At 52.5% G+C, this 23,934-nt stretch overlaps 7 protein-coding genes across 7 annotated transcripts; 4 read left to right on the top strand and 3 right to left on the bottom strand.

The window, feature by feature from the left end:
- Positions 1 to 81: 81 nt before the first annotated feature.
- On the top strand, positions 82 to 4,121 carry SMAC4_04730 (uncharacterized protein; the record flags this gene model as incomplete). The annotated part of the gene is made up of 1 exon (XM_003346509.2): positions 82 to 4,121. The coding sequence occupies exon 1, from the start codon at positions 123 to 125 to the stop codon at positions 4,119 to 4,121; it is 3,999 nt and encodes a 1,332-aa protein (XP_003346557.2). The 5' UTR covers positions 82 to 122.
- Positions 4,122 to 5,247: 1,126 nt separating this feature from the next.
- Positions 5,248 to 6,380, bottom strand: SMAC4_04729 (uncharacterized protein). Its single transcript, XM_066090166.1, has 2 exons — positions 6,100 to 6,380; positions 5,248 to 6,006 (listed from the first exon to the last, which is right to left on the bottom strand). Exons 1-2 carry the CDS (start codon positions 6,178 to 6,180, stop codon positions 5,359 to 5,361), a joined length of 729 nt encoding a protein of 242 aa, XP_065946522.1. The 5' UTR covers positions 6,181 to 6,380; the 3' UTR covers positions 5,248 to 5,358.
- A 526-nt stretch (positions 6,381 to 6,906) lies between these two features.
- Positions 6,907 to 9,355, bottom strand: SMAC4_04728 (uncharacterized protein). The gene is made up of 2 exons (XM_003346507.2): positions 8,727 to 9,355; positions 6,907 to 8,466 (listed from the first exon to the last, which is right to left on the bottom strand). The coding sequence occupies exons 1-2, from the start codon at positions 8,762 to 8,764 to the stop codon at positions 7,326 to 7,328; spliced, it is 1,179 nt and encodes a 392-aa protein (XP_003346555.1). The 5' UTR covers positions 8,765 to 9,355; the 3' UTR covers positions 6,907 to 7,325.
- Positions 9,356 to 11,013: 1,658 nt separating this feature from the next.
- SMAC4_04727 (uncharacterized protein) lies at positions 11,014 to 14,026 on the bottom strand. Its single transcript, XM_003346506.3, has 5 exons — positions 13,613 to 14,026; positions 13,415 to 13,549; positions 12,567 to 13,356; positions 12,445 to 12,496; positions 11,014 to 12,388 (listed from the first exon to the last, which is right to left on the bottom strand). Exons 1-5 carry the CDS (start codon positions 13,795 to 13,797, stop codon positions 11,346 to 11,348), a joined length of 2,205 nt encoding a protein of 734 aa, XP_003346554.2. The 5' UTR covers positions 13,798 to 14,026; the 3' UTR covers positions 11,014 to 11,345.
- Positions 14,027 to 14,811: 785 nt separating this feature from the next.
- SMAC4_04726 (uncharacterized protein) lies at positions 14,812 to 16,617 on the top strand. The gene is made up of 3 exons (XM_003346505.2): positions 14,812 to 15,837; positions 15,895 to 15,984; positions 16,045 to 16,617. The coding sequence occupies exons 1-3, from the start codon at positions 15,057 to 15,059 to the stop codon at positions 16,257 to 16,259; spliced, it is 1,086 nt and encodes a 361-aa protein (XP_003346553.1). The 5' UTR covers positions 14,812 to 15,056; the 3' UTR covers positions 16,260 to 16,617.
- Positions 16,618 to 16,694: 77 nt separating this feature from the next.
- SMAC4_04725 (uncharacterized protein) lies at positions 16,695 to 18,456 on the top strand (the record flags this gene model as incomplete). The annotated part of the gene is made up of 2 exons (XM_003346504.2): positions 16,695 to 16,826; positions 16,914 to 18,456. The coding sequence occupies 2 exons, from the start codon at positions 16,695 to 16,697 to the stop codon at positions 17,454 to 17,456; spliced, it is 675 nt and encodes a 224-aa protein (XP_003346552.1). The 3' UTR covers positions 17,457 to 18,456.
- A 1,462-nt stretch (positions 18,457 to 19,918) lies between these two features.
- On the top strand, positions 19,919 to 23,745 carry SMAC4_12873 (uncharacterized protein). The gene is made up of 3 exons (XM_066091125.1): positions 19,919 to 20,069; positions 20,124 to 22,838; positions 22,898 to 23,745. Exons 2-3 carry the CDS (start codon positions 20,153 to 20,155, stop codon positions 23,197 to 23,199), a joined length of 2,988 nt encoding a protein of 995 aa, XP_065946521.1. The 5' UTR covers positions 19,919 to 20,069; positions 20,124 to 20,152; the 3' UTR covers positions 23,200 to 23,745.
- The last annotated feature ends 189 nt before the right edge of the window (positions 23,746 to 23,934 follow it).

The raw sequence follows: 23,934 nt of genomic DNA, 5'->3' as shown, positions 1-23,934 counted from the left end.
CACCGCATTCAAAGCTGCCGACTATCGGTGGCTTTTACTGCAAAATGAACGACGCAAATCACAATCAGCTTGACCAAAATCCAGCGCATCCAGAATACGTTCAGAGCGTCTTCACCTTTCAAATGGACCCGCCCATCGACCCTTCCTTGACTGATGGCCAGTCCAACAGCCCTCTGCAACCGACCACACAACCTTCCCCTCCCCGTTCTTTCCCACCCAACATGGGGCAAATCCAGAACCAGAACTCCCATCCCACTTTTCCGCCTTCTAACGGTCCTTACTATTCCAGCATCATGGCAGCCCAGAACAATCCTAACATGAGCGTCCTGGGAAATGGGAACGGCATCGCACCTGCCCCCCAAGGACAGCAGGCCTTCAACGTGCAGTCGTCTCCTATGTTTTCTCAAAATCCCCCACAGTCGTCCGCTCGTCAGCCTATCGCAGCAACCCAAGCCAATTTGCACGATAACATGGCCAATATGGCGGCTCAGCAGGCTACCCAACAGCACCAGTCACCGTTGAACGGCTTTGTGAGCCACAACCTAGGCGGATACACCTTTATGGGGCTTGCGCCACAGACACACGCCCCGACGTCCATGCAGTATGGGCATCACCAACAACCCGCCGACGGAACGACGAACCAGCTCCTGGGCCAGATCCCATCGTCGTTCGATTTCTCGCTCGTACGTGGTGCCGCCAGCCATTATAATAACGGCAGCTTTCACAACAACAACGCTTCGTTCCGACCCGACAGCATGCCTACATTGCCGTCGCACGCTCCTCAACTTCCGGTTACCTCTTTTCCCATCGATTCTCTCTCCCGTGCTGCTGAGAATCTGCACAGCCAGCTTGTTGCTGAGACTGCGAAAAAGGGGACCTCAAATCGCGCCACGAGCCAGACACCTGTCAACCCCCAAGAAGCAAACCCTGCCCAGCCTCCAAAAGCCAAGAGGAAGTATACAAAGAAGCCAAAGGGCGAGGCAACAGCCGATCCTACGGCTCCTCAAGAGCCACCCAAGAAGCGTCAGCGGGCACAGAAGAAGAACCTACAGACCACCGCACCTGTCCCTGTAGCAGCAGTGGCCAATGCACCTGTTATGTCGACAGCGACATCTACACCAACCTTTACTCCATCTCTCCTGTCCTCGGCAAACAGTTATGATATTTCTCCAGCTACCCAGCCTATGGAGCAGGCTTCAGGAACAACCGCTCCAACACCATCTTCTGGCCACACCAGTGTTACACCTACGCCTGTTGTTCAGAAAGCCCTTAATGCTATAGGTACATTCCAGCCTGTCCAGAGCTTCACACAAACAACAGGCTCGGCCTCAGTTTCGCCTTCGATCCCTCATAACCAGGTGTCCCGGTCTTTTTCTCAGCCGCCGATCTTCAATATGGCTCCCCCTCCGCCGATCCAGGTCCCTTCGGAGTTTGCTACAGCGGCTAGTTCTACTCCAATCCCAGCCTTGAGCTCTGCGCCGTCAACTCATGCGGTGAAGCAAACTCCCGCGAATTTTGTTCAGAAACAGGCCCCTGTTGTGCCTAACAAGGTCACGCCTGTTCCTGTCCCGAATATCCCAACGGTTGCCAAAGTCCCATCTGTGTTTCCTCGACATACACCTGGTACCACTCCATCTCCTCCTACGGTTCCTACATCCACTCAAGCTATGGCTCCGGGCCAAGCTCGTACTCAGGCGCCAGCTTTTACCCCGGCACCCTCTCCGGCTCCTACTCCTGCTCGGGTTTCTCCTCAGCATGCGCCTCGGCCTCCCACGCAAAGCACAGTTGGACCTACAGCCCAGAGAGCTCCTAATGCGGCTTTCACTCCATCTCCTTCTCCAGCTCCCGCCCGGTCCCCCCCTCAGGCTTTCACCCAAGGACAAAACCTGCCTCCTGCTCAACTTCCGGTTCAACCGTCCAGTCATGTGACGGCCCAACTTACTGGTCAATATCAACCTCAGGCTTCTGTTCAGCAACCCATCCAGCATGCTGTTCAGCAACAGCCTCAGAATGCTCTCCAACAACCACCACATCAGCATGCCGCTCAGAATTCCGTCCAGCAACCCGGTCAGCAACAGGTCCAGTTAGAATCTCCGCAACAAGTTTTACAACAAACCCAGGAACAACAGGCTCTTGAAAAAGAGCAAAGAGAGGCCCAGCGGAGGCGGGAATACAACGAGCGACGGAGGATGCAGCGAGTTCGGCGGAAACAGGCTCAACAGCAACAAGTTCAGCAGCAACAGGCTCAGCAGCAACAGGCTCAGCAGCAACAAGGCCAGCAGCAACAAGGCCAGCAGCAACAAGGCCAGCAGCAACAAGGCCAGCAGCAACAACAAGCTCATCAGCAGCAACCGCAAGCTCAGCAACAACAAGTTCTTCAGCAACAGCAATCCCAGCCGCAACCGGGTCAGCAGCAACAATCTCATCAACAACAAGACAAGCAGCAAGCTCAGCGTACCGCTCAAGAGGCTCAGAATACCGCTCAACAACAGACTCAACATGCTGTTCAGACACCCGCTCAGTATGCTACTCCGCAAAAGGCCCAGCAGTATGCTCAGCAACAAGCTCAGTCTGCCGCCCAACAGCCAATTCAGCCTACTGTCCAGCATGCCGTGCAGAGCCCAGCCCAACGTATTGTTCAGCAATCCGCGCAGAATGCTCCTCAACAGCCAGCTCATTATGATGCTCACCAACAGGCACAACAACAAGCTTCGCAACGGGCCTATCACACTGCTCAGCGAGAAGCTCATCAAAAGGCTCAAAGAGAGGCTCAGCAAAAAGCTCAAGAAGAGGCTCAGCAAAAGGCTCAACTAGAGGCTCAAGAAGCGGCCCAGCTTGCTGCTCAGCAAAAGGCTCAAGAAGAGGCCCGACAACAAGCCGCTTACCAACAGGCCCAGCCCGCTGCTCAGCAAAAAGCTCAAGAAAAGGCTCAGCAAAAGGCTCAGCAAAAGGCTCAACAGGAGGCCCAGCTAAAGGCTCAACTAGAGGCTCAAGAAGCGGCCCAGATTGCTGCTCAGCAAAAGGCTCAGCAAAAGGCTCAACAGGAGGCCCAGCTTGCTGCTCAGCAAAAGGCTCAAGAAGAGGCCCGACAACAAGCCGCTTATCAACAGGCCCAGGTTGCTGCTCAGCAAAAAGCTCAAGAGGCCCAGGTTGCTGCTCAGCAAAGGGCTCAAGAAGAGTCCCAGCTTACTGCGCAGCAAAAGGCTCAAGAACGGGCCCAGAAAGAAGCTCAAGAAAAGGCTCAGGAACAGGCAAAAAATCAAACCCTACAAGAAGCTCAGCGTGCTGCCCAATCAGCACCCGCCCCTCCAATCCCTAACTTCACTCCCTCGCCCCTCTCAGAGGCCGTAACCCCTACTATAATCTCCCTTCAGGCCGACACTGATCTCTACTGCGTCTTCGGCCAGCAAACTCTTCACCACTTCCGCGTGCGTCGCAGCACACTCACTGGTCTGCGCCAGACCGACTCTTTAAAAACCACCTCTCCTTTTCCCAATCTTGTGTACATCAACTTTAACGAGGCGCTCACCACCCCCGGTCCCGGTGCCACCCCCAACGAGCTCTCTAACCTGCCCGGTGAAACCGCCGACAGCCACATGCAAGCCTTGAGTCGTCTGCTCAAGCTGCTCGAAGACCCTGCCGCACAGGGGAAGATAGCGTGTGATGTGGAGACCATCTGGCGCCTGGCCAACCTGCAGCCTGCCCTGGGTCTGGATAAGGAGTTTGTGCGCTGGTTGAGACAGTGCATGGCGTTGTTCATCTCGGATGTTACTACCGTGCCTGACTCCACTGGTGGAAATGGGAGTGCGAATTCGTATTGGATGTCCCAGGCGATGGTGATGTCGGAGGATATGTTCGGCAAACGTGATTTGAAGGGCGCAGACGTGAAGAAGAATAGGTGGGAGAAGGCACTGGAGGCCTGCAGGAAGTGGACGTGGATCGTTGAGTGGAGGGATTTGTGCGCGCGGTTGGCGTACCTGTGTGCTGTGGATAAGGATGCGCAGGGGAGGTTTGTGTTGAAGAAGCCCGGTCGTGATGTTGGGGTCTTGACCAGCTTGAACAGGGTGTTGGTTGGGGAGATGACTATTGGTGAGTTCTTTCTTTCTACGTCTGATGTTTGATGGCAATGAGAAGGGTTCAAAGACTAACAAGACCTTGAAACAGATACCATCGTTAACACCAGAACCCAAGCCTGCCGCTACCTCATCAACGTGGCCGAAACCACATACAAGAGCTGGCAAGGTCGAATCAGGAACGGCCAAATGAACGGCGGCTGTCGGAGCAAACAGTGCATGGATAAGCGTACCGGTGGCCTGGCGCAGGTTGTCAGAGGCATTGGCCTTCATATCCCCAAAGGAACCAAAACCACCGCATCCACATCCACCACCGGAGCATCCGATGGATCCAACAAATCCAGCCTCGAGGCCCATCAAGCCCAGCCCCAACCCGCCGCTGCGCCTATCGAACCCACATTCCACGGCCAAGGCACTAAAATGACCAATGGTCTCCCCATCCACACCGTCTTTGACATAATGAAAGCCATCGAGAACGAGCGGCGTGGCCAGTATACCCTCGTGGACGCCGTCCTCGAGACGTACAGCGGTAAATGTTACGAATGCATGAAGGGCTCGGCGTCGGGTCCGGGCGAGTTGAATCCGACCAACTCCTTGTTCCCTGTCATCGACTTGTTGTATGAGATGTTGTGGGATATGAGGGTCAAGTTCTTGGAGTGGACGGAGTGTCCCTGGGTGGAGAAGCTTGTGCTTAAGGGCATTGAGGATCCTGCTGTTAAGGAGAGGTTGCAGGCTGTTGTGGGCGGTGGTGTTGGGGTTGGTGGCACTGATGGTACTGATCTCACCATGGGCGGTACTTAAAGGACGGGGATGGATCCCTTTATAACAGGATATCTTCCCCTTTGTGTGCGTTGTTGGGCGCTGAGGAAAAGCGTTGGCGTTTGAGGCTATAAACCCGGTTAGCAGTGGCTTTCTTTGTGCCAGTTTGGCTACATGTTTGGCGAAGAAAGGGACGGGCTAAAACACAGGCTAGCATGGCACACGAAGAATTGTTTGCAGTATGATCTCGGCGTCAAAGTATGTCATGGGAGGGAGAGAGCTGGGTGTACATGGTTGTTTTAACTTTTCTTCAGTCGAAAAGTACCCCAGCGTTTATAGCCTAATGATATCATTGCTCTGTTTGTATAATCATGTAGCGATTCATGCATAATTCAAATCTTACAAATTCAGAAATTCGACAAGAACATGTGTGGCAATAAGTGTATTCCAGATAAAGAATTCTTCGTCATCCATTCATCTTTCATTAGCCATAGCAGCTTTCTTGGCCCTCAAAGCCCCCCGCCTCTTAAACCCGTGCAGTAATAATCCTCAAAATGGCCTCACCGACTCCCTTCGCGCTCGCCGGGTTCTGGCCCGTAATCAACCGTCCACCCGCATCAACAACGACCTTCTCTCCCCACGGCGCATCGGCCTTCTCGAACCCACCCTCCGTTCCGATCGCCTCCTTAAGCTTATCCTCCAGCAAAAAGGGCATCGCCTTCGTCAGACCAACCTGCTCCTCCTCCTCGTTCGTGAAACCGGTAACCTTGTGTCCCTGCAGCAACTTGCTCCCATCTTTGAGTTCAACATTCACCAGCGCCGCCGGGCCATGGCACACCGCGGCTACTACCTTGCCCGCATCCCAGAACTCACGCACCAACTGCTGAGACTCCAGGGAAACAGAGAGATCGAACATGGGACCGTGCCCTCCAGGGAAGAAAATGGCAGAATAGGGCGCGATGGCAGAGGGGTTGCCGACGAAGTCGGACAAGGGCCGGGTCGATTCGAAGAGCGGCTTGGTGGCTTCTGACTTCAGAAAGTTGATGGAGATGGCGTCGTCCTTGGCGGCGTCGATGGAGGAAGGGTCGACGGCCGAGCGACCGCCCGAGGGAGAAGCGACGGTTAGGGAGACGGAGGCGGAGTGGAGGACGTCGTAGGGGTGGGCGAATTCGGACTTTTTTTTGGGTAAGGGGGTGGGGGGTTAGTTTGGACTGGACTGGGAGAGGGAGTGGTGGTGGGAAAGGGGCTAAAAAGAAAGGAAGTTTACCAAGTACCAACCGGTAGGCTTGCCGATATCACCGAGCTTGTCGTGGGAGGTGAGCACGACGAGGACCTTGGGAGCGGACATTTTTGGTGATGTTGTCTTTTGGTGTTTAGAATTGGACTTGTAGATTGTAATTGGTATCGTAATGCTGAAATCTCTATTCGATTTAAATCTTTGGGAACGGTAGTATAAAAATATTTGACAAACAGACAGATAAGAGCAACTATTTATCTCAATCCCAAAACCCTCAATGATGCTGTAGTGATGTTTATAAGCCTCTCCAAAAGACCTAATCTGACATATGAAAAAGTCTCTACGTCACTGCCAAGACCTGACCCCTAGCTATACAACGAGCTGCATACCCCACCAAAAATCGACGATCTTGGGATGTTGATTTATCAGCAACAACTTCTGTTTCGACGACGCTCTTTTGACGACTTATTGTCGATAACATACACTACATGATCAGTGATCATTCAGCCAACAACACCGAGCGCCCTTTTCTTGACTTCTGATCTGATTATATGCTCGATTCATCAGCGACCCCTTTCTCTCGACAATTCGTCTCACATTTTTGCAAAGACATTGTCAAAGAAGTGTCTAGATGGAGGTAGTCAGCAATCAGGTACATACACAGCTTCGGAGAAAAGGCCGGAGACTTTTAATAGGTTCGTGGAGTCCGATTTTTGTTTGGATGCGTTAACGGAATGTTGACTGTCGATCGTCCCTGGCCTCGCCTGATACTCTGATCAAGCTTTTATTTTGAGCCCCAAATGCCATTTTCAGGGCGTGGACACTACGCGGATGATTACAGAAATCTGGAGCCTGTGTATTCATAAGTAAGTAAGTATGTATTCGTTACCTCGTACACTCCTTTTTCGTACAATTCTAATCTGCGGCATTGCTCATTGACGAAGGTGACTCAAAAAGCCAACCATTTCTTAACAACCCCATTCCAACACCAATACATCCATCCAACCGGCCATCTTCATCCCCTCATTAACTACTTCGCCAAAGCCACGCCAGTAAAGTCCGTCCTTTTCTGTGTGTTGCCACTGAATAAACCAAAGGCGTTGTTACCCAAACAAAAAGAATGGTGAGCCGTTGATCTAAGTCTTTCAAAAGCTGACAAAAACTCCTTCGCCATGTCGCCATAAAACTCCCAACAAAACAACGCAAAAATGTTTCCGCCGTGTCGAAGACAGCAGCCTATTACTCAATACTCAATCCTACATCCACATCAAGTTCCGACTCTGCCTGCGATTCTGCTGCCACAGCGGCCTTGACATCCCACTTCCAACATGACTTCCACCACCACCACCACCGGCGGCGTTCCCATCATCTCGGCCCATCTCGCTTGTACTCCCCTTCTCGCCAATCCTACCCAGCGCCGCATTAAAGCTCTGCGAAAAGTCGTCAATCTCCCTCGTCAACGGCACCTGATCCGGCTCAAGCTTGCTCTTTCTTGCAGCAACCCCACCAGCGTACGCAGCCGGAAACTGGCCCGGGTAATGATACCCTTCAGCAGGCGGGTATGAATTTTGTCTCGTATGCCCCGGCGGGGTGGGGGAAACCGCCGGTGCTGCAGCCCCAGCGACGCCAGCAGCGCCTGTGTACGGCGCGTAAGGTGAGGGACCGCCGGCGGTTAGATCGTTTGAAAAACCACCATTTCCATTGTGGGTTATTTGAGCAACATGAGGCAAGTAGCCGGGAGCTGGCCCGGTCTCGTAGGCGTCGGGATCTTGGCTCACGGCTGCGAAGCCACTGTTGGGTCCGGGTGTCGGAGAGCTGATGTATTTGCCGTTGATACCGGGGCGACCGGGGCCGGTGCGCGAGTTGGCGCCGCGCCGGCGTCGGAGGAAGTAGAAAATGAGAGCGCCGATGAGGGCCAGGGCAGCGATACCGCCTAGTGTTCCGCCAACGATTGCGCCGGTACGCGCTTTCGTAGAGGTTTTACCTGGTGGCGCATGAGGTGTGTTGGAAGGGTCTGTCGATGTGGTGGTGGAGGAAGCCGTCGTGGTCGATGTGCCAGTTGTGCTCTCGATAGAAGCTGAGGACTCCGGCGTCGAAGCTGATGATTCCGTCGAGGATGAAGACGCTGATGAGGGTGTCCGGGACGCGCTGGTGCTAGTAATAACCCCGAGTGTCGTCGGCGTGCTAAGTCGACTAGCGCTTCTTGTCAAGGGGACAGATATCTGCGAGTGAGTGATAGCCCCCGGCAGCCCGTTCGCGGTAGTGTAAACACTCGTTGCCTGGTCGACAGCCGTACCACACCCGTACTGCGAAGCTCCCCCCTCAAACAAGTTCTTGTAGCACAACTGGACTCCAGTACACGTGAATACGTAGGGGTTCACCTCTGACTGCGGCCCACTGTTGCCATCCACACACGCGGTAAACACACCGGACGTACATGTGGCGGCCCCATCTGGACAACAACCGATCACCTGGTGCGCGGTGTCCAACACGCAGTGAGATCCTGCGCTACATGTCGCCGGAAGCGCTGACAGCCCGCCGATGTAGCCACAGATGGTGCTTCCAGCTTGCCTTCGCGCGAGGTCAAAGGGGTTTAGGGGCGCAGCTGTGGGGAGGAGAAATGGCCACGAAACGACATCGAGAGCGTATTGCGCAACGGTGACGGTTGGTAGTGGCGGAAGGGCGATATGAGCATCTGCTGTGCTGTCGAGAAGGCTGGCGAGAAGAAGAAGAGCCGTTGGTGGCGGTAAGCGATGGAAGAAGTCCGTTCTCATGATTTGTCGCAATGCGCTACTCGGCCCCGTCGCGTTACCGACGTGGACTACGAGTAGGTGAAGTGGAAGCCGCGCGTCTTTGGGCTTTCTTCGGGATTAGTTGATACGTAGTAGCGTATATAGTTTGTGAAGTCGTATGGCTTGGTGTATAATCGGACCAGTGATGTGGATGTTTTCGTCAGTTGTCGGTTCAGCTGTGATTAGACGAAGCCGGGAACCCAAAATCTGGGGTCAGGAGCAGTCCAGAACACCGACCAACGACTTATTCGCAAAACGTCAAGGGCGGGGGAGGGATCGCATATACAATGGGCGCGCGGAATGGGAGGAAGGGCCCCGGACGAGAGGAATTGACCGCGACGCGAAGAGAGTCAAGACAGGACAGGGAAGGGTCGGAGTGAACGTTGTGTTGTTTGAAGAAAGGGAAAGCCGAACAGAGCAAAGAGAAGACGCAAGAACAGACTGAACTGAATGGATGGATGGATAGGTGCAGTAGTTTGTTGCGCAGTTGCCCGGTGGAAAGAAGAAAACTTGGCAAGAATCCCGTTCAGTTCGTTCGTTCGTTCGTTCGTCAGACGTGACCTTCTTCGCCGCTCAGGTACCTCGTTCTCGCCCCCAGGTACGGAAAGCCACGATGATACCTGTCCAGACTGCCCATTGCGACTGTTGGTGAAGACCTGGTAGCTCTGGTCAGATAACAGGCCTGATTCGTTGGCCCATAAGGTAGGCATTCAGGGCAGTCCGATTCAACAATGGGATCCCAATTCGGTCCATGAACGACCAAACTATCCTTCACAATTACTTTCTTTCCTTTCCCTTAGGAGTTGCTCCTGTTTCGAGACATTTGTCCAAAAAGGTACCTGCAGGGATGTCTTCGAACTCTTTTGGGTCGCGGACCTGTGGGGATTCGTGGTCGGTCTGGGCTCTGGACTTTCCGGGCTGTCATAACACATGTTTTAATGTTGATATGAGAATGACAGGTGGGGTGTCTTGACACATTATTCCGAGCTCGCCCTCCCTTCACCGAAAGAATACAAAGACATGAGTGTTTTGTTTATTGCAGTCGTCGAGGAAACTCGAATGCGGTGAGAAAGCGAAGTAACGACACGACGGAGGGGAAGCATGATGCATGCGCTACCTCTACGAAGAAGGTACTGTAGGTACCTGTCGTTTACATCAGGCGGGCCGCGGGGCATCGTCGACCCGGTCCACTCACAGGAAGGGATGCACGTCCAGGCGGTCCGGGGCCTGCAGGGCCTGTATGGCCAGGATTGTCCCACCTTCTTGACAGTGTCCAGGCGTCGGTGCCTGTTCATGGCTGCGATAATTCGGAGCTTTGAAGATGTGCGAACCCGTATCACGAATTCCTGACTGTACTAATGAAGAGATTCATCAAGATCTAAATAAATCTTTTGACAAGTCAAGCGAAGGGGATAAAGGGCCGATACCTCGCGACTACGTATGCCTTCTGAAACTTAACAGCTCCTTAGGGGTTCTTTTGGCGCTGACAGCTTGCTCCACCAAATCCACCATCTCCACGCTTGCTGGCGGTATCTTTACCCCAGATCCACTGCTTGGGCGCGTATTCGATACCGTAGAAGTTCTCGTGCAATCAGCCTCTTCATAATATTAATTCGTAACAACAATTTTTCGCTGTTCTGCTTCCGGATCCTAAACCATGTCCATTGTTTGATCATCTTTGCATGAAGAGTGATGTCAACCGGGTAGTGATGAACCTCTATGAATAATACAGATGTAGAGGTATCCCTGTCCCACCACACTCTGTACTATATGTTTGTAGAACAATATTTTCGTTCCTGTCCGCCATGTTTCTTTTCCTGGACATATCCTTTGTTACACGGCTTACAATGCCTCGGTCTTGTGCTTTTCCTCATCGGAACACGGAAGTGATTCCATGCTGTGGCAGTGCGGTAGGTTGCTTGGCCTGCTTGGGTGCATCTACGACGACATAGCGTTTGCCTCACCGCATCCGCCCAAACGTTGGACTGGCCATCTGGTTGTTGATCGACAATGCGTTGATCAATGGCAACTTTTGACTGTCGCGTGAGAATAAAAGTAAAAATAAAGCGGCGCTAAATCCCACGTCTTAAAATCTTATTAGAACGTCAAGGAAAGTCTGGTGGCCAGTGAGACCTCAACTCACTCAGGGCTTTGTGTGTCAATGTAATGCACGATGCGATGCTGTCAAGAAGTTGGTACTACTATTTATTCTATGAACGGGATATCATGTGTGTGCTTTTCTGATTATTATCTCTAGGGTATTCTATTCATCAAAGTATACGTCGTTTATGGTATGTTCTCCGTAAAGCTAAATCGACTTTCCGTCCGAGAGGAGCGAGATGGGCATGGTGTTCTGTGCTGTAGTACCAATTTCTGTTCTCGGTATCTGCGTCTACTCATTTGTCGTTAAGATCATAAGGTAAAGCCAATATGCTCGCTATAATTGTCCTTCAACGAGCAGTCCATCGCCGTTCAGGACTACTACTAAGACAGCGAAACGTCTCCCAATGTTGTAGACTGCTGCGTCTGCATGGCAATCACGAGTTCCGTCAACCGGTCAATCTTGGCAGCCAGATCTGCGATCCGCACCTCAACATCCGTCGCCCGCTCCGTATAAGTTGCATCCTCCTGAGCTTCCTCGGCCTGCCGCGCCTGGTTGACAGAAATGCGCCGCTCCATCGACGACATGCCGGGCCGGCCCTGCGCCGCCTGGTGATCGCTCTGCAGAGACGTGACCGACCTACGGCCACGCATCTCGCGTCGCGGACCCGCAAGCTTCCTCATCATCGCCGGGCTGGCAATGGGCGCCCCGTGCGGCGGTGCCTTGACGGCGCTGTATGTGGCGCCCTTCAACGAGGTTCCCCTAATCCACTCGTAAATGGCGATGATGAAGACGATGGGCAGGTGAGTCGCCTTGAGAAGGATGATGCGAGCCCGACGGAACTTATCGTCGGAAGGCAAGAAAAGGCGGAGTGGTCGGAAGATGACGAGGGCCAGCAGATTGAAGGGCGGGTAAAAGTGCGTGAGCCGGTTGCTAGTCGACGCTTCGAGCACGTAGATACTGTAAACAAAGAGGTACTCCTCCCGGGCGTGCGTGATGACGCGCGAGAAGCTGTTGGAGAGCATGCCGGTAAGGGAGCCCATCAGCAAGATGGAGCTGAGCATGACGAAGAGGATCATGAGTGGCGGCCCGAAGACAGGATCGATCTTGCGCATGATATCGAATCCTACAAAGGTCGAGCCGAAGAAAATCTTGGTCAGGAACCACGTCATGTCTCTCAGCGGGAACGAGTCGCGCCCGACCAGGGAGAAGGTCGTGAGGAAGCCGAGATAGATGATGACGACCAGAACCATGAACTTGACAAAGTCCTTTGCCATCTCCTTGAGGCAAGGGATTAGAGTGCCCCAGTACGGACTCAAGCTGAGGATGGAGCAGACACGAGGGACCATGAACAGAGCTTCGAGTGCCAGTACGTCGAATGCCAGGTCTATCAGCTCTTCATTTTGCGTTCTAAGGCCAATGATTCCTATGATTTCATGTAGTCAGTATGCCGCGTTCAGGGAGGATATGAGTCCCACTTACGCAGCACCATATACGTGAAGCCAATAGCCATGATTGCCATATCGAAGATGTTCTGGTAGAGTAGTTAGCACAGAGACAATCATCTGAAAGGTTTTGAAGGAAACATAGAGCAGGACACTTACCCAAATATCAGCAGCGTAGAAGATGGAACCGGCATCGATCCATTCGCTCAACTCGTCGTAAGAAAAGGCAGCCAGCCACAGGTAAAGGAAGATTTCGAGAGGCGTGATTCGGGTCGGATGTCGTTCCACGAGGACAGCGTAGTAGAGAAACAGGAAACTGGCAAAGAATACAACCTCAAATGACTTGAGATATTTGGGAACCCGAAGGCGAGAAAACGGGTCGGCTGTATGTGGGTTATAGAACCGTGGTTTCTTTTCTGTGTGAACGGATAAGTTGTCCCAGAATACAATATCGCCGTTCCAAATACCGGTGATGATCTTCTGAACGACATTCTGACTAAGGAATCGTTTCGCATCTGCAATAGCGGCAATCTCCAAGGCGTTCAAGTTGATAAATGGGGCGGTCGGGTCATCCTCTTCCTCGTCATCGCTATCGGCCTCGCCAGCCATACTCATGGTGAGGCGTGTGAGAGACTGGAGCAAGAGGTTCCTCCGGCTGTTACCCGTCGGATTGTTGGGCAACTCATGCTTTCGTCTTGGGTTTGCCATGGACTCGGTCCATGCTCGCGCAATGAGAGGACTATGCTCATTGGCTTGCGATGTCTCCTCCTCATCGTTCTGATGGTTAGTCTCCAGTGCTGGATCTGGGATTTCGTACAGACAATAGTCAACAGCCTCTCGCTCAGAAAGGTGAGTGAGAAGACGCCAAGCAGCAATCTCGCAACCGCTGGCTCTGGCATCATTCAGGCCCTTATCCTCAGTGATAGCGCCATAGTGCCATTTTAGTGCGCTATAAATATCATGTTAGAGAAAAATTGGCAAGGAGATGGTTATAGAGGCATGCATACAGCAAAGCATTCACAATGGCTGGATGGTCGCAGTTGAGGACCAAATGGTCGACAAGATGCCGCAAACAGTCTCCAGCAGCCGTAGTACGGAGTTGCTCGAACGTTGACGGCAACCGAATGTTCTCGGCGATATATCTGAAGAGGATCTTGGTGTCAGTTACTCTTCTGATAGTGCCATTGATAGACATGTTGGCTCACAAGGAAAGCTTCTTGATGACGAGCCGGAAACTGTCGTCGGCCCCAATATCGGGCATGTCTGGGAGCTCTGGTATCATGTTCGACATGGTGAGTGGACTTTTGAACTTGTAAGGCGAGGGAGTCCGAATCCCTTCTTCCCCTCCGGGCGGAGGCAAGCGCTGCGACCTGACGCGGAGAACGGGCATCTACCGCAACCGACAAACGCCTCGACAAGGCGAAGGATATGAGCGAAGATCAAGCCAAGATATTGGAGGGGTATCAAGTAATAGTTAGGATACGAAAGAAAGGATATGCTGAGGATGTATGCGAGCAAAATAGGTGAGGGCTGAGGAGGGGAAGACAAAGGAGGGTTGCGGAGGTGAAGACGGAGAGTTCCACCCATTCATGACGATCTGGCGGGAGATCCAGAACGGCTAGACGGAAGGGAAGTCACTAAGCCGCTACCAAATAGCGGGGTGCAGGCCGGTTGGACCCTGTACGGCGGTAACAGACCCCCTGTAAACTTGATTGTGCTGGCATTGAGTGGGTGCCTGACTGCCTGGACCCCCGCAATGTGAATCCCCCGCCTCGCCCCTTGCATCCCGCTCGCTTCTTGTTTTTTTGTCCTTCCCACCACTACCTCGTGATTCGACTCAAGAACAAATCAACCTCGACCGCCGGACATCGTGGTCAATAACGGAACACACGGCATCGACCGACCTGTCTCGATTGGGTGCACCGTTTCATCATTTTGCGGGAGCCGAATCATATCAAAATGGACGCCTCCTGACTCAAGCAGGACACCAGCTGACTTTTATGGTCGTACAATGTCATCATCACACAAAGACATCGACAAGAGTCGTCTCTGGTGATTCTTGCGAGACATTCAACGCCGCTCAACGACATCGATATTGCCTCCCCATCAGCATCAGATAGTGATCCGAGAGCATGGCAGAAATGCTGGACTGTCGCATGACAAGGACATACTCTGGTTGAACTCGTTCCCAGCAACAGTTCGTCTCTGGATCATCAGTCGATATCGAGCACTGGAAGAAGGACATGATCGGCAATGGGATCATTATAGCCGCTATTTCTACTACTGCCCCTTTATTTGTGTCACACCACCGGCAGCTTTGTTTACTTTCTCCCCAACTCGGATCCGGACATGCCTCCTCCGACCTCAGCAATCCGGACATATCCCCTCCGACCTCAGCGGTCCGGACAATATGGCGACGCTCGTCTTCCACCACTGACATCTGTGAATACCGTTGATAGACAATGCGTTCGAAGATGATACCATGCCACCGCTGAGAAGACAATATAGAGGTTGCAGAAAATGATGGATATAAAAGCCAACACTTGGTCACTGGTGTTCAGGATCTCAAGCCATCCCCTTTGTCCCATGCAGTCACAAAGAGATAACGCTTCAACCAAGTGACTAGAATCAACGCCTCGAGAATCCACGATGAAGTCCTTGTTCACCCTCGCCCTCGGCTTGCTATCATTGGTCTCAGCTGCGCCTCCCACTGTCAATGGCACACGCTTCTCCATCGACGGCAAAACGGGGTACTTTGCCGGTACCAACTCGTACTGGATCGGCTTCCTAACCAAAAACCGAGATGTCGACACCGTCCTTGACCACATCTCCTCCTCCGGACTCAAAATCCTGCGCATCTGGGGCTTCAACGACGTCACCCGCAAGCCAGCCTCCGGCACCGTGTGGTACCAGCTCCTCTCCTCGTCCGGTTCCCAGATCAACACCGGTGCCGATGGCCTGCAGCGCCTGGACTACGTCGTCCAGTCCGCCGAAAAGCGTGGTGTCAAGCTCATCATTAACTTTGTCAACAACTGGAGCGACTACGGCGGCATGCCAGCCTACGTGACTGCATTCGGAGGTTCCCAGGAGAGCTGGTACACCAACAGTCGGGCGCAGGCGCAGTACAAGGCCTACATTGCCGCTGTTGTCAACCGCTATATCAACTCTTCCGCTGTCTTTGCCTGGGAGCTGGCGAACGAGCCCCGCTGCAAGGGATGTAGCACTGATGTTATTTACAAGTGGGCAACTGACATCTCAGCTTACATCCGCAGTTTGGATTGCAACCACATGATCACCCTCGGAGACGAAGGGTTTGGACTTCCCGGGGCGACCAGCTATCCGTATCAAACCAGCGAAGGCGTGGATTTTGTCAAGAATCTGGCCATTAAGAACTTGGATTTTGGCACTTTCCACTTCTATCCGCAAAGCTGTACGTAACATGAAACTCCCATGTCAGGGAATCAACACTGACCGTGACTATTCTTAGGGGGGGTGGGCAATGCTGTTGGTGCAGCTTGGATCAAAGACCATGCCTCGGCTTGCAAGAAGGCCGGGAAGCCTTGTCTATTTGAGGAGTGTAAGTGGATGCTGTGAGCCAGTCTGATTTGCAGGTAGCTAACGAATGCTATTCTTCCAGATGGCACCTCAACCGATCACTGCACCATCGAGCGACCTTGGCAACAAGCCTCCCTCCAAGCTGCCACGGAGGGCATGGCAGCTGACTTGTTTTGGCAATGGGGAGATAATCTGAGCACGGGGCAGACACACAATGACGGGAACACGATCTATTATGGATCAGCCGATGCCACTTGCTTGATTACCGAGCATGTCAGGGCCATCAACTCCCTCTAGGTGTGTCGCCGTGGCTGCGTACTCGGATGTGCAGAATTCTCCGGGATTATGCCGTGGTTGATGACCCACGATGCTCAAATAGACGCGTCTTTAGCTGAAACTGAGCCGTGACTCCCGAGGCTGTTCGCTCGCCTTACTTGGGTAGACCAATCATGGGCGGAGGGTTGATGAATGAGCATTCCTCAGGGGGTAAGACGGCTGCGAGCTGGGAATGTTGTCAAAATTTGACACTCGTTCTGGCCACCCAAATTTTTCTGTGGCTGAATTGTTGATAGCTGTGAACTAATCAGCACTGCACGATGCCCTCATATAAGTGTGCACCTAGAGGTATATAAGCAGTAACTTCATAATGATGAAGGGTCTCCTCAGCTCAGCATCTCGGTCACACATCTTCCGAATCACCCTATCCCACACTCTTTTACCAAAGACTCTAACATGGTGGCGACCATCCAACTTCTCAGCGGCCTTGTAGGCTCGCTAGCCTTCCTTTCTCAAGCTTCGGCTGGGCCCTTGGTCACAGAACAAGTCCGCATCATGGCCCTAGGTGACTCCATTACTGGCAATCCAGTTCGTTTCCTCTTCCTTTCTTCTCCTTACCTCCTTGCCTCCTTGACCTCATACATCACGTCACATACTAACCAAAAACCCACACAGGGCTGCTGGCGTGCCCTCCTTTCCCGCAAGCTCAGCGCAACCAACATCGACCTTCCCCTCCCCTACTCCCAAATCCGCTTCGTCGGCACCCAACAGCGCACCTACTGCGGCTACGGCTCCGCCTACGATTGGCCGCACGAAGGGCACGGCGGCTTTCTCGCAACCGGCATCGCCTCAACCACCGTGCCCATTCTCTCCATTCTCTCCGACCTCCCTCTTCTTACCCAACCCCTCCTCACATCCTGGCTCCTCAACCCCGACGTCTCTCTTCTCGGCCGGCCCGTCGACATCGTCCTCATGCACCTCGGCACCAACGACATCTGGCAAGGCCGCCCCACCGCGGAGATCCTCGGCGCCTACGGCGCCCTGCTCAACCAGATGCGCGCCGTCAACCTGCGCGTGCGCCTCCTGGTGGCCAAGATCTTGCCGATGCAACCAGCCAACTGCCCGTCTTGCGCGGCCAAGGTCCAGGAGCTGAACACGTATATCCCCCTTTGGGCGGCGTACGTGAACGGCCAGAATGTGCTGGGCCAGGTTGGGTAGAATCCTCTGTTCAGGCCGGTGACTGTCGGGGATCAGTATGCTAGGTTTAACGCGACACAGTATACCACGGATGGGGTTCATCCGAATGCGAGGGGGGATGAGGTTATTGCGCAGAAGTGGTTAGGGAGTATGTTGGAGGCTATTGAGGCGGTTGTTGATGAGGGGTTGCTGCCTTGAGGGGGGTGGGTGGTTGATTGATTGACGGTGGTAAGTGAGGCTTGGAAGTTTTGGGGTTGTGGATGAGGGATGAGGGATGAGGATAAGGATGAGGAGGAGAAGAAGGATGGTTAGTTTGAGGAAGATGGGAGGCTCGCCGTAACTACCTCTCGTGTCACGCACTCAGCCAGCAAAATCTCTTTTAAGCTCAAGATTCTTGGAAACTCGCCTTTCGGATGAATGATTTCATACTTGAAACGATCACGGCTATAGTTTATCTGAAGTGTTTACTGGCAATGGTACCTCTAATGGGTGAAGTGATGGAGCACGTGGAAGAAGCAGCAGGGTCATTGTTAGACAAGTCTCTGTTGTTTTGTACGAAGGCCTGTAAGATCTGGAGCTTGGCGACCGGGCACCACAAGTCTGAAAGGGAAGGGCGATAGATAGCCGCCGAGCGGGACGGGATTTGACGTCGCTGGTTGCTGAAAAAATACATGTTATCACGGGCAAAGGGTAGATGGTAAATGTGATTATACGTAATTGTACGAAGGAGGAAAGGTAGCAAATACAACAAATACCCAGAAGGATCACCTTATATAAGCCCAGGTGCAGGATCCATCCGGCAGGTGGATCTATAGTATTCGGGCTACCTGTCACGGCGTAACCAGAGGGCACGTTGTGTACGATTTGATTAACTTGGACTAAGAATAAGAAGCTGAAGAGGGAAGAAATCCCAAAAGGGAAGGCTCGATGCCAGAGCTGGGTTTTATACCCAGACCACAGGCGATAACCAGTGACAGCCAAACCCGTGAATGGGATGACCCGATTGAACAGCACCCATGTGAATGGGAGCCTTGATGGCAAGCATGTGACAGCCCAGATGGTGCCAGCCGTCACATATACCTATAATACACATGTCCGGTATCAGATAGTCAAATATTAGAGACTTAAGACGAAGGCACAAATGCGACAATTCGTTTGCGATTCTCGTCGCTTAGAGTTAATAGTGGAGCTGTCGCGGGCAGGTAAGGCACTATCAATTAGCTCTCACCTAGCATTTAGCTAGCATGCAGGTTTGTTACGAACTTAAGTGACACAAAGGACGACCAGACCATTGGGACCTGGCTGCCCCATCTCGGACAAACAACACAGCCTATCACAGTGAGCCAACACTCATTAGATAGACCTATGGGGCTCAGCAGAGCATCCGGAAATAGATATCTCGCAGAGGGCGAGCAGGTATAAAGGGACTACGGGAGAACTCAGATTGTTAGATAGTTCGACAGTAGTCAATAGATCATTATCACCGAGACCAGTATTACGAGCATACTTGTTGTGAACCTTTTGGCTTCACCGAACAGCACTGATAGTTACTACCTTCAGCTATCTCATTTGGGTAGATCAGACTGCCGTTCGTCACAAGGTTAAACTTGAAACGTGGCACGTGCGCTTTTAACTACTTTGACCAGCCGAGTAGATTGTTTATTAAAACTCTAATGATGAAAATATCTTTATTTACTGTAATGAACGGCAGTCTGATCTACCTAAATGAGATAGCTGAAGGTAGTAACTATCAGTGCTGTTCGGTGAAGCCAAAAGGTTCACAACAAGTATGCTCGTAATACTGGTCTTGGTGATAATGATCTATTGACTACTGTTGAACTATCTAACAATCTGAGTTCTCCCGTAGTCCCTTTATACCTGCTCGCCCTCTGCGAGATATCTGTTTCCAGATGTCCACGTAGACGTGAACCCCATAGCGTGTGGTTTATAAGCTGGCTCGATTCGTGAGTCTGGCTCGACTCCCCAGAGCCCTTGCCTGCCCAGAGCTCTTTTCCTGCCTCTGGTTACACTGCCTAGCTTACGCGTGGCTGTTGTGTGCTGGTGGCTTAGTTGGCCCGTGCCCGTCATTATCAGCTCGTAACACTTACTCATTTAATATAAGTATCTGACTGTTGAAGTTATTTTAAAGTTAAATTGATTGTTCTTACTAGTCTCTTATAATAGGCGTTTATCTAACCTCCACTTTTCCTTCTTTGGATCCGCTCCGGTTCCGAACGTCACAATAGAGTATGTGGCGCCCGAGCGTGGCTTAGAACCTACATGTCTAACGGCGGCGCTAACCTCCCAAGAAAAAGGCAGTTCTGAGAGAATAAGACTAGATCGATCTTACTTGCTGCAAACTATCACTTCTACCTACCTTTTTACATCTTTTTTCTTAACATATAACGCCTCAGCAAAAATCCTCCTTTCGATTTTCTCAATCACTTCCTCAACATTATTTCTTTCTTACACTCATATACGTGCGCGTATATCTAGGCGCCTGATTAACCTCTTTAAACTATCATCATTCGAGCTTTCTCAAAGCTGATAGGTATTAAAGGGCGCAATTGCTCGTTTACTTTCACCGCTAGGGCTAATACTTGCCCGAGAGATCGAATACTACGATATACCGTAGTAAGAGATGGTCCTACGCCACGATCGAGAGCATACAATAACCTAACTAGGAAGGCAGCCCGGGTTATATACTCACAAACGCTATGGCTGGGCATTTGCAACCTCCAATCTTTCAATTACCAGACACGGATACGTCTCATATTCCGACTCTCAAGGGAACCGGGCTAGGGAACGCCCCTACTAGTGGCTTCGCTTTTACTCCGATATCACCTTTAAGAGGACGCGTCACCTCCTCCAATCCAGCTATTTCGGCTGCTACTACGGCTGTCCAAACCAGCGCGGACGAAAGCCAGTCAGACTCGGATTCCAGCTCGGGCACCGACAGTGATAGTGCGCAAAGCAGTGCCGAAGAGGACAGCGGCGAAGAAGATAGTGTCGCCGAGGGTGACGAGGCCCTTGATAGCGAGGCTGATACCAGTGAGATCGAGAGCTATTTACGCGATCTCGACAGCAACAATGTCGAGGGTCGTCATCCTGCCGGTGATAGCGACAACGGCGACGAAGGCGATAGCGATAGTGACGACGATGCCGATAACGACGATACCTCTATAGATGGGGGCTCGCTCATCTTTGAGTCTGACCACGAGCCCAGCCCGGAGTACGATCGAGTGCCAAACCATGGATTCGGCGTCCAGAACGACAGAGAGCTCGAGCCGGCCCAAATCCTCAGTGACATTGTACAAGTTCCCGTAGGGGATCTTGGGGTCATCAATCCCGCGCAGCAGCCCGCCACTATGTCTGCACCTACCAGTATGGCCACAACCATCACTGTTGCTACTGTGCCTACGTCGACAGTGCCAACGAAACGTAAGGCTGGTGGTGAATGGGATGATGCTCGAAGAAAGCGAGTCTCGGAGGCTCTCAAACAACGATGGGCGGACGGCAGAACGGCCCATGTCCACGACATCTTGAGGAAGCACAACGCCGTCAAGGCGAAAGGAGAAGCTCTAGGCACGCCGGCAGGTCATCCATCAGCCTCGGAGGCAAAAGCCCAGGATGGTGCTCTTGACCCATCGGCACGTTATGCGCCGATAGACATAGCTGCTTCAGGTCGTGCCTATCGCGAATGGGAGGTGGGTGGCGTGCCGCATACAACGCATGGAGCCATCCTACCGGATGGGTACCAAGTCGGAGATGGGTTCTTCCCTTGGAAATGTCCTGTCCAAAAATGTGTCAAGTCTAGTGAAACTTTGCACAACCTGGGCCAACATTTCAAGGTTAGTAACATGCTTAGCCATTTTGGGCCGCCAGATCCAGATACTAACGTTGAACAGTCCGCACACCATGGCCATATGTTCCACGACAACCAAGATGGGACTTTAACAGACCTTGGGCCTTGGACAGAAGAGCTGCTTCAAAATAACATGCCCAGAGGAAGGGGAGCCATTGTCGTCTCCATGGAGAAGACATCCGCATCACTGGATGATTCCATGCAAGTGGATGAGACCATTGAGAAGCCATCCGCGTCAGTCGATAATTCCATGCAATTGGATAAGTACATGGCATTGGATAAAGTACCCCTCGTTACTTCATCCTCCGAGCCGGTAGGAGACAGAGCCAGCATGTGGGCATACGTGGAGCCACTCTTGGTCAAGCATAGGGGGCAGGCGATGCCTCGCGGTGGTTATGTCTACGAGCTGAGCATCCTTCCTCGAGTGAGGGAGCTGAGCATCAACTTTGAGTGGCAGCGAGGGCATCCCTTTATGGATTCACAGCCCAGGGACATCGCCGCCGTCATCATTCAGCTTACGGGAGAACCCGCTGCGACACCTTGCGACAAGTGTAAGCTGGGCAGGGGTCCTTGGAAAGGTTGTATTATGATATCTTCCAAAGCAGAAGATGGTCCCCTGGCGAACATCTACTCCTGCGCCGCTTGCTTCTACCACTTTGGGCAGACCTATTGCAGCCACAAATCCTGGGGCGCAGAGAGGTCGCGGCGTATTTTGAGATCGAGGGGCAAGAACGTTGAGAGTATCCAAGCGCTGACGCGTTCGAACATCCAGTCAAGGCCAAGGTCCTTGACAGAACACAAGGAAGATAACCCGCAATTCGACAATCAACCCCTACCTCCAAACAACGGCCAAAGGAGCGACGAACTCACCAAGTCTACCTCTACTGTTCATTTAACCGAGGATCAAAAAAGGCTCTGGGACTACATTAAGCCTCACCTCGCCTTCACCAAAGAGGTCCCGGAAGTCGGCTACATCAAGGAACTCCTCTCTCTCCCACGTGTTCGTGACCTCGTACTCCCTTTAAGCGAGCCCTTCGCCGAGAAGCACACCCGCGACATCGCCGCCCTGATCATCCAAGTCACAGGAGACGGGCTGGATGGGATACCGTGCACGCGCTGCCGTCGGGAGCAAGGGCCGTTGTTTAAGGGTGGCTGCGTTGCCATTAAGACTACCGCCCACCCGGAAGCCAGAAGGGTGTACCAGGCCTGCGCCAATTGCACCTATGACAGCAAGGGGGGTGCGTGCTCACGCGGCAAGGGGATTCCTGTGCGACCTCAACCGCCTTTCCCGCGAAAGGCCCCCGAAACCAATAAGGGTACGGATGGTGTTTGGTTGAAAAGAGGAGGAGCGGGAGGGGGAGGAGCAGCATGGGCGCTAGCACTTGCAGCTCCGCGGCCTCCAAGGCAGGCGGCTCCGGCTAAGGCCACGACCTCGCTTGTCTCGGCTGGCGAGGTCCAGTCGGCGTATATGTTTGATATGGAGGAGTGGGAGGTGGCTCCTGGTCGGATCCTCAAGTCGAACAGTGATAAACCTATTGGTGAGTATTTTCTCCTAGCCCCCTACCATTTCCCTATCAATCACTAACATCTTCCTTAGGCTTCGCCTACTCAAAGGCCTTCCTCTCAACAAGCCACACGGTCCCAGTCTGCAATGACGTGCAGTTCCAGGTCAAGACCATCCACACCGGCCAGACCATCACCATGGACCCCGAAGACGGCCAGACCCGACTTGTCTCGGTCGCAACCGGCAAGTTGCGGGTGAAGGTCGGGGATGAGCCGGAGGTCATGATCGGCCAACATGGCATGTTCAGGATCGAGCCAGGCCAGGCGTGCACGATTGAGAACCGCGTCTATGTGGATGCTACTTTGCATGTTACGCATCTTTCGGGGTATTTCTGAGGGAGACCTGGGCATAATGGATCAGGCATATGGAAAACGGGCTGCTGAGGACGTGATAATGGATATTTCGGAGGGCTATAAGCCTTCAACAGTTCGTTGTCTCGTTCAAGGTTGCATGGCCGTCGTTTGATGCTATCGGTAGTTAGGGATTTGGGAAACACAGTGATCTGACGCCATCGAGGGCACAATCACTGAGCCAGAGGCCTAGTACATGCGGAGGTGCATTATTATTGGGAAATAGGGATTAGGTTGAGAGGCCAAACGTCGTCAGTCTTTGTTGTTTTGTTGGTTCAATTCAAAGTGATTCATGACGATGCAACACTTTCACTGGCATCGTTGACGATTCCTGGTAATCCTGGATGTAATAGATAGATCCATACATAGGGGGCTCATCGTCAGCTGTATCATGCCGTTTAGAAAGATTTTCGTCAAGAATATCACCCGGAGAAAAGGGTCCTGAATACGCCAATCTTCGTAGTTAACTGAGGTTCCGCTGCGTCATTCAGGAGCTGACGGGGGAAGTCGCAAGTTTTTACCAGAGGAAAGTAAACAAAACTCCAAAACCAAGTCCATCCACGATCATCACCGACACGATCTCGTGATCAGTATCAGATATTCCCAATCAAGACAATCCCAAGCTTTATGATGTTTGGTGGACCGGACCAAATTGGCCAGAAGTTCACCTCGCTCAGGGGTAAAGTGGGGCCCCGCAGGCGTGCGCAGTGCTGATTGACC

The sequence above is a fragment of the Sordaria macrospora genome, chromosome 3 (genome assembly GCF_033870435.1).
Source record: "Sordaria macrospora chromosome 3, complete sequence".
Lineage (NCBI taxonomy): Eukaryota > Fungi > Ascomycota > Sordariomycetes > Sordariales > Sordariaceae > Sordaria > Sordaria macrospora.
This window is presented reverse-complemented; position numbering and strand designations above follow the sequence as displayed.